General features: G+C 42.7%; 1 protein-coding gene across 1 annotated transcript; it reads left to right on the top strand.

Annotated features, from left to right (window-relative positions):
• Position 1: 1 nt before the first annotated feature.
• LOC133493901 (gastrula zinc finger protein XlCGF57.1-like) lies at positions 2 to 8,015 on the top strand. The gene is made up of 3 exons (XM_061807894.1): positions 2 to 413; positions 1,554 to 1,717; positions 6,400 to 8,015. The coding sequence occupies exons 2-3, from the start codon at positions 1,588 to 1,590 to the stop codon at positions 7,593 to 7,595; spliced, it is 1,326 nt and encodes a 441-aa protein (XP_061663878.1). The 5' UTR covers positions 2 to 413; positions 1,554 to 1,587; the 3' UTR covers positions 7,596 to 8,015.
• Positions 8,016 to 14,519: the final 6,504 nt, after the last annotated feature.

The raw sequence follows: 14,519 nt of genomic DNA on the forward strand, positions 1-14,519 counted from the left end.
GAATCAAAAGGTCACAAGGATGTGTTAACAAACTTTTATGGAACATTAATTTATACACAAATGAAGTTATTTTTAAAGAGTTTGTAATGATCGCGGCAAACGATCAAATCAAACCTCCTGCGTACACGCATGCGCTTTCCTCGTCTTTGGGCACTTGCGCTCCAGATCCACTCTCGTGTACTTTTGCCCGAGGAACTGAATTCCCTCTTCAAACTAATTTTCCGAATTTGTTCCGAGCGGGATTGAAACCTTGATACATTGCGTCCATTAACCCTTAAAAAACATTAAAAAAAAAAAACCTCGTCTCAGCGGTGTACGTTGGAAGCTTCTTGGACTAGCTTAGTCTAGCTTAGCTTGCTAACAGAGAGACGCGTATCCGACCAGCACTTTTCTCAGCAGAGCTCGAGCGTGAGGTAATTCTACAATATCTAATACTAACGCTTGAATTTCGTTTTAAAAAAAAAACACAAATATCTATATTATATCAGTTTTGTTTTTCCCGAGATACTCAAGTCATATGTCACGTTTATTTTCTGAATCATTATGATAACGTGGATTTTAAATCCTTTTGTAGATCATTTTCCAACACATATTTTCCCTCTTGAAGTCATGAGTTAGCCGTCTACTCCATTACATGAATCTAAATATCGCTAGCTACTTTTATTGTTCAATTATTGCTTATTTGTCAAGTATTTTTTTCGTGCGACTACGACTTCCGCATTGGTCGCCATTTCCACCAATCATTGAAGTGCTAGTGACGGTTTGGTGTAGTCCACCAATGAAACTACAAAATAAAGTCACATGATCCCACATAGGTACTAACAGCAGTCGAGTTAGCCCAGCTGATTATTGTGCGTACGAAGGCGCCATTTTGGAAAGGTTCTCCTTGACCATAACGACAAGGCCCCGCATTGCTATTTTTTTTACATTTAGACGAACAAAAACTTACATATTTTGTAATATATCTCTGGCACAGTCTGCCCAAACGTGGATGTTTAGCCCATTTATAACTTTAGAAAACAATGTGCAGTAAATTCTATTTTATGTGTGTGTACGCGCTTGTTACTCAGTGGTGGAGTAATTATTTCAGTGTACTTTTTATCAAGCTCAAGTAATTTTTAAGGCAAAAGTAGTTTTTACTTCAGTCACGTTATTGTCAAGTAACTACTCTTCCTTGAGTACGATATTTGGCTACCCTACCCACCTCTGCAACGAACATCCTCACTCGCTACTCGCCATTTTTCCCCTCATCAGATCAACCAATGTTGTATTTGTTGCACTGTTTTTTTTTTATGCATTGTACATTTTGTATTAAATAAGAAACGTGGCTTTATTTATCTGAGTTTAATGTTAGTTGAATCTATTGAGCAAAATGAACTGACTTCAAATTCAGAAATGGCCTTGCAAAACAAAAAAAAAAGCCGTACTGAATATTTTCAGAGATGATGCACCTGGGATGAGCCGTTGAAGTTGGTAATTGTGAAAAATGATCTGAAACGGATAATAATCGTTTTTTTTTTCCCCCATTTGCTTTCCTCGTCCATCCAACGTAGAGTGGAAGGAAAGTGCCGTGATCGCCCTGGGAAAATGTGCGAAAGAAGCACGGCAGAGTACAAGGCGGAACTTTGTGGACCAAAAGAAGAGGAGGCGGGGCCACAAATTCAACTACCAGACGCTGTTTTCAAACCGCGGCCTCAAACTGGAGTCGACACACCAGGTTCCATGCATATTCATTTGAATCATATTCCTATTTATTCACAGGCCAGGTTTGATGATACATTTGCCATAAAGTTATTAAAATCCTATGTGGGGCTGTGGAGGGGGCGGAGCTACGTAGTGTCGGTAAGGTACCAGGTGTCTCGGAAGGCGACATAGTAGTTTGAATTAGAAGCAGCTCTTTAAAGCTCTACTGTCATCCCTATAAACATTCTAAAATAGATATTGTAATGAAAATTCCATAAAACATAATTCACTTCAATGTCGATATGAAAAAATAAATATGAGCGGAGAGCGCGTCATCCACGCGCAAAGTTGCGGAAGTATCATTCGACTTCCAAGTGGTCGGCATATTGCCTGCAACGTCATCAGCAGATGTTACACTGGGACATTTGCCATTGAAAACACGTAATAGCGACTTGGTATGGAACACAGAAGCTCTTTTCAAAGAAAACATCTCACAAATCGAGTGAAGTGACGTTGGCAATATTACCCTATCGTTTTCAGCCCTATTTAGATGATATGCGGATTACTTCTAACTAACAGACTACCCAACACTATGAAGCGTACTCAGGAGGACCCGTGCCAGGTTGGGGGGGGCTCCTTTCTCCTTACACACACGGCCAAACCACCTCTGTGTTGGAGCCAAGGCGGAAACCGGTGACGGCTTGCTCGCCACCTATTATTTTTTTTAGTAGCTGTATACACACCTACCTGTCATTTGGAACCCACAAAGCTCTCGTCCTTTGCACCCATGCAATCCATTTTTCACGACGAACTGGGTCTCTTGCAAACTTAGAAAGGGTAAATCTATCCTCCCGAGTGTTCGAAGAATATCCAGCAATACAACGAGCCGCCATTTTGGCTAAGATGAAGGAACAACGAGCTACTTTCCAGCAGGTAAAACTAGCGGAAACAGACGAGACCGCTTGAGTGCGCTACTGCCCTCTACGTCACTTCCTGCTTCTTCTCCAAAACAAATCCCGCAAGAGGATTTTCATGGCGGGAGTTACAAAAAGCGGTATACGTCAAAATCATGTTTTGTGATGAAAAAACAGATGGGTCCATGTCGGCTGGCGTTTTTTCATTAATAACATACTAAAAATCATGCATTTCATGACAGTGGCCCTTTAATTGGAAACTCTAAACTGCCCCTCGGTGTGATTGTGAGTGCGATTGTTGTCTGTTTCCATGTGCCCTGCGATTGGCTGGCAACCAGTTCAGGGTGGCTGGCGTAGGTTCCAGCACTCCGTGTGAGGATAAGCGGATCAGAAAATGGATAGATGAGTTTGTTGTCACAGTAAGTAAGTGGCCCCACATAATAAGTTTGCTTTTATTGGCAGTAGTATTAATTTTGTCCAGTGCATGCAGTAATCTTGACCTGTGTAAATCAGTACTTCTCAATTATTTTCTGTTATCCCCCCCAGCAAGAAAATAACAATTTGTGCCCCCCCACCTCACCCCCCACATACACTCTCCGCTGCGACTATAAATATTATCATCCATCCACCCATTCATTTTCTTACCCACTTATCCTCACAAGGGTCGCGGGGAGTGCTGGAGCTTATCCCAGCTATCAACGGGCAGGAGGCAGGGGTACACCCTGTACTGGTTGCCAGCCAATCGCAGGGCACATCTCGTCCTTTGCACCTGTGCAATCCATTTTTCATAACGAACCAGGTCTTTTTTTAAACGTATGAAGAGTAAATCCATCCTCCCGAGTGTTCGAAAAATATCCAGCAATACGAGCCGCCATTTTGGCTAACACGAAGGAACAACGAGCTACCTTCCAGCAGGTAAAACTAGCGGAAACAGACGAGACCGCTTGAGTGCGCTACTGCCCTCTACGTCACTTCCTGGTTCTTCTCGAAAACAAATCCCTCGAAAGGACTTTCATGGCGGGGGTTACAAAAAGCCATATACGTCAAAATCATGTTTTGTGGTGAAAAACGCATGGGTCCATGTCGGCTGCCGTTTTTTCATTAATAACATACTAAAAATTCGCCATTTCATGACAGTGGACTTTTAAGATGAAGTTCAACTTAAAAAAAAAGTACTATTGCTAAAATTGTTAACAAATATGATTACCAAAAGTATGTGAAATCTCATAAAAAAAAACACATTACACTAAATGCATGTTAGAGCTTTTAAGTGGAGGGGCCATCTTTTCAACCTGAAAATGACACACTGTTTTGAAACGCAGTACTGCATACATTCAAAGGTAGAACTGCATACATGTTCGGCACATTTATTTGATTTCTAAAGTCTTGATTCATTAAAATTTTAAAAATCCATATATGTTGGTATTTCTTGATTGACTTGGTTACACAGATCGATTGTATTCGTGGACTTTTATGCGTCAGACATTTTCTTTTTTTGCGGCAGACACAGTCAACAAAATGTGTCTTAATTTTAAAACAAACGGCATTTGGGATATAATTTTATAGATTTTTGTTCCATCTGTTTAAAAAAATGCAGTGTAATATGCTGTGTTCCGTTGTGTACCCTTCAAAATAAAAGGGCACATGCTTAAAACAGGGGGGCAAGTTAGAACTTGCACATCTGAATTATTTGACATAAAAAGCTCCCGAATAACTGTTTTAACAATGTTGTATTTAATTTTTAGCAGAAACACCGCTTCCTGCTTAATGATACCTGGGATAGGCTCCAGCATTCCCTCGACCCTCGTGAGGATAAGCGGCTAAGAAAATGGATGGGTGAATGGATGTTCGATATTGATGCTTGTTGTAAAGAACCTTGAGTCAATTGTTCATTTTAGTCTATGCTGTGTGGGCTGCTAGGAAAATGGATGTTCATAATTTTTTTTTTTAAGTCTTTATTTAAACCACGCAAATGTTTTTTGGCCCACCCCCAGGAGAGAACCGGATGCTCGACGCTTTTGGAATCGAAGTTGAAATGAGAAATCGGAATTCCTCAAATTGAAACGCTGCCCAAACTTTTTGGACCATAAAGCTTTTCTAGATCAAGTTTATTTTGGTTTCGACTCATTTCGAGTGTCGCGGCACCGTAAAGCAATACGGCGGGCATTTCGTCTCGTAGTCTATTGCGCCGTCGATAACACTCCCGTCACAAATATCACGACTACTACTGCCACAAAAACTTCTATCAACACCGTCCCTACGATTACAACTACGACTACCGTAATTCCCGGCCTACAGAGCGCACCTGAGGATAAGCCTCACCCATTACATTTGTAAAGGAAATACCATTTGGTACATACGGAGGCCGCAGCCGTGTAAAGGCCACAAGTGCCCACATTGAAACCAACATTGAAACACGAGATATTTACAAAGAAGACGGTACACAGAGAGTTTATTTTAGCGCAGCTGTGCTAATGCTACTGCAGCCATGCTAACACTAGCGCCGCGCTAACACGGCCAGTTAAAAAAAAAAAAACACTCGTAAAAATCACAGCGACACGGCAGTAACACACTAGTGCAGCACTAACAGGGCCAGACCGGTAAAAGTCACTTCCTCGGCACATATATTCCACCGGTCTCACTCCTACCTTTTCCGCTCGAGTCCCCCCTTGCGGCCGTTAGAAAAATGCACAAATTAGCCAAATCACTGCATAAACCCCACGTTTGAAAGCGTGTGAAAAAAGTCGCGGCGTATAGGCCGGAAATTACGGTTATTTAGTTGCCAGTATCATGACTGCAACTCATACCACTGGTACTACGACTGCTATCACCACTACAACTACTACTACAACAACCATGACTACTACAGTAAATCGATCAAGCAACGTGATGGCACTGTGCAGTATTTTTGTTTTTTTTGCAAGTCGGGTTAACAATTCTAAATCCATCGATGTTCAGATTTATGATATATCCATTCATTTTCTTAGCCGCTTATCCTCACAAGGGTCACAGGGAGTGCTGGAGCCTTTCTCAGCTGTCAACGGGCAGAAGGCGGGGTACCGTAATTTCCGGCCTATGAGCCGCGATTTTTTTAACACGCTTTCAAACGTGGGGTTTATGCAGTGATTTGGCTAATTTGTGCATTTTTCTAACGGCCGCAAGGCGGCACTCGAGCGGAAAAGTTAAGAGTGAGACCGGTCTGGCCCTGTTAGCACTGAGCTAGCATCTTGCTGCCTTGTTGCAGTGATTTTTACTGGTATGTTTTTTTTTTTTTTTTTTTTTTTTTTTTTTTTACCACCCCTGTTAGCGTGGCACTAGCCTTAGTGCAACAGCGCTAGCACTAAACCTTCTGTGTACCGTCTTTCTTTGTAAATATTTTGTTTCAATATGGGCACTTGCGGCTTTTACACAGCTGCGGCGTATGTATGTGCCAAATGGTATTTCCTTTACAAATGTACTGGATGAGGCTTATTATAACAAGGTGCGCTCTGTAGGCTGGGAATTACACCCTGAAGTAGCTGCCAGCCAATCACAGGGCACAAAGAGACAAACAGCCGCACTCACAATCACACCGAGGGGCAATTTTGATTGTCCAATTAATGTTACATGTTTTTGGGATGTGGGAGGCGACCGGAGTTCCCGGAGAAAACCCACACGAGCACAGGTTCGAACATGCAAATGCCACAAACCGGGTTCGGGATCGAACCCAGGACATCGGAACTCTGAGGCCAACGCTTTACAGCTGCTCCACCGTACCACCTGATTTATGACATAGGACAATTTGTCTTTTTGTATCTTGCAGACATCTCTGAAGATCTTTGTAGTGGGTGGGAGAAGCCAGAGCGCCCTTACATCAAAGAGGAAGTGGAGGATGAAGAAGTGCCCCCCATCAAAGAAGAAGAGGAGCCCATTTTGATTGCGAAAGAGGAGGAAGAAGCGCATCCTCACATGAAAGAGGAAGAAGAGAAGATCAAATTTCCCATGATTGGTCCCCCTTTGAAGAGTGACGACAACGTTCAAAGTGAGGAGAGTGGAGGGCCGGAGCCTCCAAGCAGCAGCTCAATTCAACACATGACAAAAGAAGGTGGTGGAGACCACTGTAGAGGATCAAAAACAGACGGACTCTTAGCGCCGCTATCAGACACTGACGACATGACGTCACACTCTTCTGACTATGATGATGATGATGATGATAAACAATCCGAAGGTGATATGACATGTCACGCTGACAACAAACAATGGAAATGCTCTCAGTGTGGGAAAACATTTGCTAATAACTGCGTTTTGAAACTACATGTGAGAACGCACACTGGAGAAAAACCATTTACTTGCTCAGTTTGCGGTCAAAGTTTCACTCAAAAGGGACACTTAAAAATGCACACAAGAACGCACACAGGAGAGAAACCATATTCCTGCTCAGTTTGCGGCCAAAGATTCTCTGTGAAGGAACGGTTAAAACTACACACAAGGACACACACTGGAGAGAAACCATTTCCCTGCTCAGTTTGCGGTCAAAGATTCACTCAGAAGAGAAATTTAAAAAAGCACACAAGAACCCACACTGGAGAAAAACCATTTTGCTGCTTAGTTTGCAGTCAAAAATTTACTCAAAAGGGACACTTAAAAATTCACTCAAGAACCCACACTGGAGAGAAACCCTTTTTCTGCTCAGTGTGCGGTCAAAGATTCACTCAAAAGGGACACTTAAAAATGCACACAAGAACCCACACTGGTGAAAAACCTTTTTCCTGCTCAGTTTGCGGTCAAAGGTTCTCTGAAAATGGAAACTTAAAAAAACACACGAGAACACACACTGGTGAGAAACCTTTTTCCTGCACAGTTTGCGGGAAAAGATTCACGCAGAGGACAGATTTAAAAAAACACACAAGAACCCACACTGGTGAAAAACCGTTTTCCTGTTTAGTTTGCGGTGAGAGATTCTCTCATAAGGATCGGATTAAGACACACAAGTGTGTTGGGGAGAATAGCAATGATTAAGATGTGTTGAATGCAAATATGAATGTTTAAAAAAAAATAAACTACTATGTTATTTTGTGAACCAGCGATTAATGTATGTATCTTTTTCTTGTCCGTATACAGTGGTACCGCGACTTATGAAATCAATTCGTTCTGGAAGTTGTTTTGTAATGTGATTATTAGGATTATTATTTTAATAGTAGGAGTGCTTTTTACACGTAAATAACCCAATCCGCCTCCCACGGGCAAATGTTAATCAGCACTGGACGAGCAGCTAAGCAGCAGCTGTACAACGGAAAAATAGTGGCCTCTGGATCCATCTTATTATACACCCACGGGTGCAAATAATGACTATCCATATTGTGCATGTTATAAAAGTTTCACTGACACAGCACATGCTTTTACTTTGTATACAAGATGCAGTATTCCTACAGTGTGCCCTTCGCTCAAATAGTGTAGAAAGTCTGTGCCGTGTCTTCTCATCCAAGCAAAAGTACAGATGACAGTACTGAAAAGTACTGCTGAGGTCTGTTTTTTTTTTTTCCTACTGCCCAGTGCATAGTACTCATAATAGAGTCATAGGTACGTACAGAGCTCGTGCATGAGACGTCACCATTTTCACGGCGCCATATTGCCGGTCAAACAGAGCGCTCGACATTGACCCGGAGGAGAATATTCGCAATACCCGAGATCCGTTGTGCTGTTCGTTGTCACAACAGACGAGACAGATATTCAAAAAGATCATTTTATGATATACCAGCGGAAAAGACCAGAAAATATCGATGGATTTCGGCTATTAAACCGGCCAAAATACGCACACGCCTGTGTAGTCATCGCTTCATTTCAGGTAGGAATTATTCTTCTCAATCTCAAATTCCCAAAAAGTATTTATAATGCCAATTCGGCTCATTTGAGAACAATCCATGTTGAAAAAAAAAAATTAAAACTGTCGCACAGGTTTACAGAGGTTAAGCGGTGGCCGCAATCATATCCGTGTACTTTCCATTGAGACGACTCCGCCCTCTTTTTTTTTTTTATCATAGTTAATGAATGAGAGTTTGTTTCAAACCAGGGGTCATTTATTTAAATATTGTTATTTGTGTTGACTACGAGCTGAAAAGATCGATGGATTCCAGCAAAGGTCAATGTGTCGCTGATGTCACGACCCATCAAGGCGGAGGTAGGACCCAAATGCAGGAGTACACGGGAGACGCAGGTGTAATTCGGGAAATTTTTTTTATTATTCCAATGTCGGGGATCGAGCAGGCAGTCAGGTGCAGCAGCGGTAGTCGGGACGTCGGGCGTAGAGAGCAGGTCAGCGGGCAGGCAGGAGTCGGTTCATGGGAGAATGAACAAAGCAGGCAGAGTATCAAGGGAGTCAGGTTTATGGGGTCGGTCAGAGAACAGACGGAGGTCGGTACACACGGGAAAACGATCAGAGATATGGGAGTGCTGGAACGGGGCATGAACCGCAACGATCTGGCGCCGGACCAGTCGTCCCCATGGTCCTATATACACCGGGGCCAATCAGCATGAGGCGCAGGTGTGCAAGCGCGCCAACCAACACAGCCAGGGCTGGACTGGCAGGACCATGACAGCCGAACACACTTCCACGTTCACAAGCCGCCAAAACCGTCACTATGTGGGATTTATACCTGATGAGAACAGATCCAGCAACAAAGTATTCGTATGCGTCCAGACTTTTATACGCTTTCAAACTTTTCCGTGGAAATCTCGACAACTTCCTCACCAGATCCATGTGTGTATCCAGTTGTCCAAGACAAGCGGAAGCGAATTAACAGTTGAATTTGTTATCAGCAAAAACATTGACTTCAGCATTAAATACGGGTCCTCGATGCAGAGTTTATCTCATTTTTCCACGTACCGTCGTTTATTTTCACCTTCTAAATGTCCGACGTTATCGGGCAAGACTCTGGGCGTCGTGCTACAAGACATATTTCCGTGTCGTCTCCAACCGACTTAGCATTGAACAATGCTTTGTTAGACCGGCAATATGGAGACGTAAACAAAAGTCACGTGATTTTATGTCATATGTGCACGAGCTCTATAGACCTGTGTGACTGAAATCATGTGACTGGCCATATTGCCGGTAAAACAAAGCATTATTTAATACTAAGTCCGTCGAGACGAAACGAAAATATGTCTTAAAGCACGGCGCCCAGAATTTTGTCCGATACGTGATAATAAATTAAGGTACGTGGAAAAATGAGAGACACTTGGCATAGAGGACCCATATTTAATGCCGAAGTTGATGTTTTGTAATTTGCTTCCGCTTGTCTTGGACAACTGGATATGAACATGGATCTGTTGAGTAAGTCATTGAGATTTACACAGAAAAGTTTGAAAGCGTATAAAAGTCTGGACGCATACGAATACTTCATTGGAATAAATCTGATATAGTGACCGGGTGATGCCTCCTGAATGTGGAAGCGTATTCGGCTACACGTTAACCTTTCCCGGAATCCATCGATCTTTTCAGCTATTATTCAATACAAATACCAATATTTAAATAAATGACCCAGGGTTTTACACAAACTCTCATTCATTAACTATCATTGGAAAAAAAAAAGAAAGAGGACGGCGTGGTCTCCACGGAACGTACACGGAAGCGATTGCCGCCACACATTAAAGTCTCTGCTGCGACGTACGGTTTATTTTCTTTTTTTTTTTAATACGCATTGTTCTCAAATGAGTCAATTTGGCATTATAAATAGTTCTTGGTAATTTGAGATTGAGATGAATGATTCCTACCTGAAATGAAACAATCGCTACACAGGCGTGTGTGTATTTTGGCCGGGCATAATATAATAATATAATTATAATATTACACTATTGTTTTGAGCCCTCAGGGCAATATTACACTATTGTTTCGAGCCATATTCAGATGATATCAGATCACGGCCAAACCGCATCCTGTCCGTGCCCGTGGTGTCATATACAGAGGAGGTGGAGCATAGCTATGTTGCTTTTAGGGGTATGTTCAAAGTCGCCGCAGTACTTGATGAACACTATCGAGACATTGTTGGCTGGGCGACGCGCACGTCGACACATTTCATATGCGGATCTTTTGTTACGTTATGAGAGAGACCGATTACGTGGTCCGCCCCAAAACTATTATTTTTTTTTTTGTAGCTGTATACACACCTACCTGTTATTTGGAACCCACGAAGCTCTCGTCCTCTGCACCCGTGCAATCCATTTTTCAAAACGAAACGGGTCTCTTGGGAACTTATGAAGGGTAAATCCATCCTCCCGAGTGTTCGAACAATATCCAGCAATGCAACGAGCCGGCATTTGGCTAACACGAAGGAAAAACGAGCTACGTTCCCGGCGGTAAAACTAATAGAAACAAACGAGTCCACTTGGGGGCGCCACTGTCCTTTACGTCACTTCCTGCTTCTTCTCGAAAACAAATCCCTCGAGAGGATTTTCATGCCGGGAGTTACAAAAAGCTGCATACGTCAAAATCATGTTTTGTGGTGAAAAAACACATTGAACCATATTGGCTGTGGGTTTTTCCATTAATAATATACCAAAAATCATCCGTTTCATGGCAGTCGCACTTTAACAATAACTAAGTTGTGCGAAAGAGAAGTATTCTTTAGGGCAGTGTTTTTCAAACACTGTGCCGCGGCATACTCGTGAGCCGCAAGATATTGTCAGCTGTGCCGTGGGAAATTATCAATTTGTGTGCCTGTCCGGTCTAGCGCCTGGCAGAGTAATCATGTAGTAGCCTACTCTTCCATACCAGTAGGTGGCAGCAGCAGGTAGCTAATTTGCTTGACCTTTGAGACAAGCAAATTAGTGACGCATGGATGCAGTGGCAGGTGGCGTTGGTGCCGGTATTGTGGGTAGCAGGACGACGGTGAAAGTGATGGATACGTTTTTGAAGAAGAAAAATGTTGACTACGAACTGGACCCTGGACGAAATCCAGACCCAGATGAAGGCCCTAGTATGAGTGGAGGTCAAAAGGAAGCAAAGACGGTAACGGTGTAGCACGAGGCAATACAACGAAACCTTGAAAAACACTGCTTTAGGGCCAAGGGCCTACATAATACTCGCGTGTGAATGCAATGCATGTCTCCAAAATCTGTATTTTCTGTTTTATTATTGACATTATAATTTGTTAGCGCACCGCTAGCTGTTTCGTGAGTTCAGTTAAAAATTTATCCGTGGAAGTGGAAAAAAATGTGCGGGTTCCACTTGGGACTCGTCCCGGTCGAACCTCTCTCTCTCTTTCCCTCTCGGTAACAAAAATGAAAATAATAATCGACACTTCTTTCCTTGGTACAATCAACGTAATTTAACACAACGCTGGCTATAATCACGCGGTACATAGTTACATTGCATTGTGCGGTACACACTTCTTGTCGTTACAGTTTCTTGAAACAACATCGAATGAGCCCCGATAACTTTCCAAAGTCTTTTTAGCCATCATGCGTCACTTTTAACATTCGTATGAACATTTGTGTAAGTCTGGTCTATATGCAAAAGCATAGAGTGAACGGTGCGTCAGTAGAGTGACCCCATCCAACATGGCCGAGTGCTGAGGATGTTGTCACGTGGTCAAACACAGTATATAAGCTCTATGGTGTAATTTTTTTTTTTTTTTGTACCAAGGAGGTGATCTGAAGTACAGTAAATGAAACCATGTTTTTTTTTAACAGGGATGAAAAGAATGGCGCAGAGAAACGAAGATAAAGAAACAAAGGAAAGTCACCCGAAAGCTAAAACGAGGAACTATGACGAAGCGTATGTAGCGCTTAGCTTCACTGTGGCAGCTAAATAAATTATGCGCCACTACATGCGACATTACACCCCAATCGTGTTGATAAGGCCCTGTATTATTTATTATTATCAAAATGTGCCAAATATTCCCGACAATCATCCCGCTTTGTGAAAGCGATTTCAGTAAACCATTGTTAGCATTGTTAGCATCATACAAGGTAGCGTACCAAATCGTTGAGTGCAAAAACACCCCACACCATAGCAGATTTATTCATTTTTGTTTTGTAAGTGAAAATGTTTTATATATTGCGCCCCTTAATTATTATTGCTGAACTGAACTTGAAATTATTAATATTTACTGATTTTATTTTGGATTTTTCCACTCTCAAATGGAGCAATAAGTCGCTAAAAAAATGTTTACGGTTTAAATGGATTTTTTTTTTTTATTAAGGCACTTAAAATCTTTTCTGTTACAAAAAAACAATGTTAATAAATTTATTCTTTGTTGTCAGTTGAATTATAGTTCTAATTTCTTTCTTTCTTTAATGTTAATAAGGACATAATGTTATGCAGAACTGCACTTATAACAATTTTATAGACAAATTATAATATTTATAGTCGCGGCAGAGAGTGGGGAGGCCGCAAATTGTTTTTTTCTCGCTGGGGGGGCCTGACACAAAATAATTGAGAAGCATGGATTTACACTGGGCGGCACGATAGAGCAGCTGGTCAAGCGTTGGCCTCACAGTTCTGAGGTCCCGGATTCGATCCCCGCCTCCTGCCCGTTGATAGCTGGGATAGGCTCCAGCACTCCCCGCGACCCTTGTGAGGATAAGTGGCTAAGAAAATGGATGGGTGGATGATAATATTTGTAGTTGCAGAGGAGAGTGTGTGTGGGGGGATGGGGGGTGGCACAAATTATTTTCTTGCTGGGGGGGGGGGCAAAACAGAAAATAATTGAAAAGTACTGATTTACACAGGTCAAGATTACTGCATGCACTGGACAAAATTAATAATACTGCCAATAAAAGCAAACTTGTTATGTGGGGCCACTTACTTATTGAGACAACAAACTCATCTATCCATTTTCTGAGCCGCTTATCCTCACGGAGTGTTGGAGCCTACCCCAGCCACCCTGAACTGGTTGCCAGCCAATCGCAGAGCACATGGAAACAGACAACAATCGCACTCACAATCACACCGAGGGGCAGTTTAGAGTTTCCAATTAAAGGGCCACTGTCATGAAATGCATGATTTTTAGTATGTTGTTAATGAAAAAACGCCATGGACCCATGCATTTTTTTCACCACCAAACATGATTTTGACGTATACCGCTTTTTGTAACTCCCGCCATAAAAACCCTCTCGAGGGATTTGTTTTCGAGAAGAAGCAGGAAGTGACGTACATGGCAGGACCACCCTCAAGTGGACTCGTTTGTTTCTATTAGTTTTACCTGCTGGAAGTTAGCTCGTTGTTCCTTGGTGTTAGCCAAAATGCCGGCTCGTTGGATTGCTGGACGTTGCTTGAACACTCGGGAGGATGGAATTACCCTTCATAAATTTGCAAGAGACCCGGTTCGTCGTGAAAAATGGATTGCAAGGATGCAGAGGACGAGAGCTTCGTGGGTTCCAAATGACAGGTGGGTGCGTATACAGCTACTAAAAATAATTCTAGATTGGGCCAGACCACGTAATCCGTCACTCATAATGTAACAAAAGATCCGCGTACGTATAACAGGGATGCTAAATGTGACGGCTTCCGCGTCGGACTACTCGCCGGCGAAGGCTGCCACGTTGTGCCTCGTGGACGAGCACGGCTTCAGCCAGGCTGGCTAATTTTCGGCACCAACATGTCTTATGACGGTGACGAGCCGGGCTGCTTTATGGCGTTGTCTTCACACGCAGCTGAGTGCGCTACATAGTGTACTGTCCTACTGTCAGGTAGTCTGTTGTTAGTTTGAAGTGATCCGGATGTCATCTAAATATGGCTTGAAACAATAGGGTAATTTTGCCCCGGACACTTCACTCAATTGTGAAATGTTCTCTTCTTTGAAATGAGCTTCTGTGCCAGAAGGGGTGTGTTCGACTCCCACAGTAGGGGCCACAGCGTCTTTTCAATGGCGGATGTCCAGGGTGATGTCACGGGCAGGAGATGTAGCCATTATGGCAACCACTTGGATGTCGAATAACACTTCT

This window comes from Syngnathoides biaculeatus, chromosome 20 (genome assembly GCF_019802595.1).
Source record: "Syngnathoides biaculeatus isolate LvHL_M chromosome 20, ASM1980259v1, whole genome shotgun sequence".
In the NCBI taxonomy this organism is placed as follows: domain Eukaryota; kingdom Metazoa; phylum Chordata; class Actinopteri; order Syngnathiformes; family Syngnathidae; genus Syngnathoides; species Syngnathoides biaculeatus.

Excerpts from the sequence above, each read along its gene's own strand:
- LOC133493901 (XM_061807894.1), top strand. The coding sequence starts at position 1,588 with ATGTGCGAAAGAAGCACGGCAGAGTACAAGGCGGAACTTTGTGGACCA. Across the intron at positions 1,718-6,399 it reads AACTGGAGTCGACACACCAG|ACATCTCTGAAGATCTTTGT; the intron begins GTTCCATGCATA and ends TGTATCTTGCAG.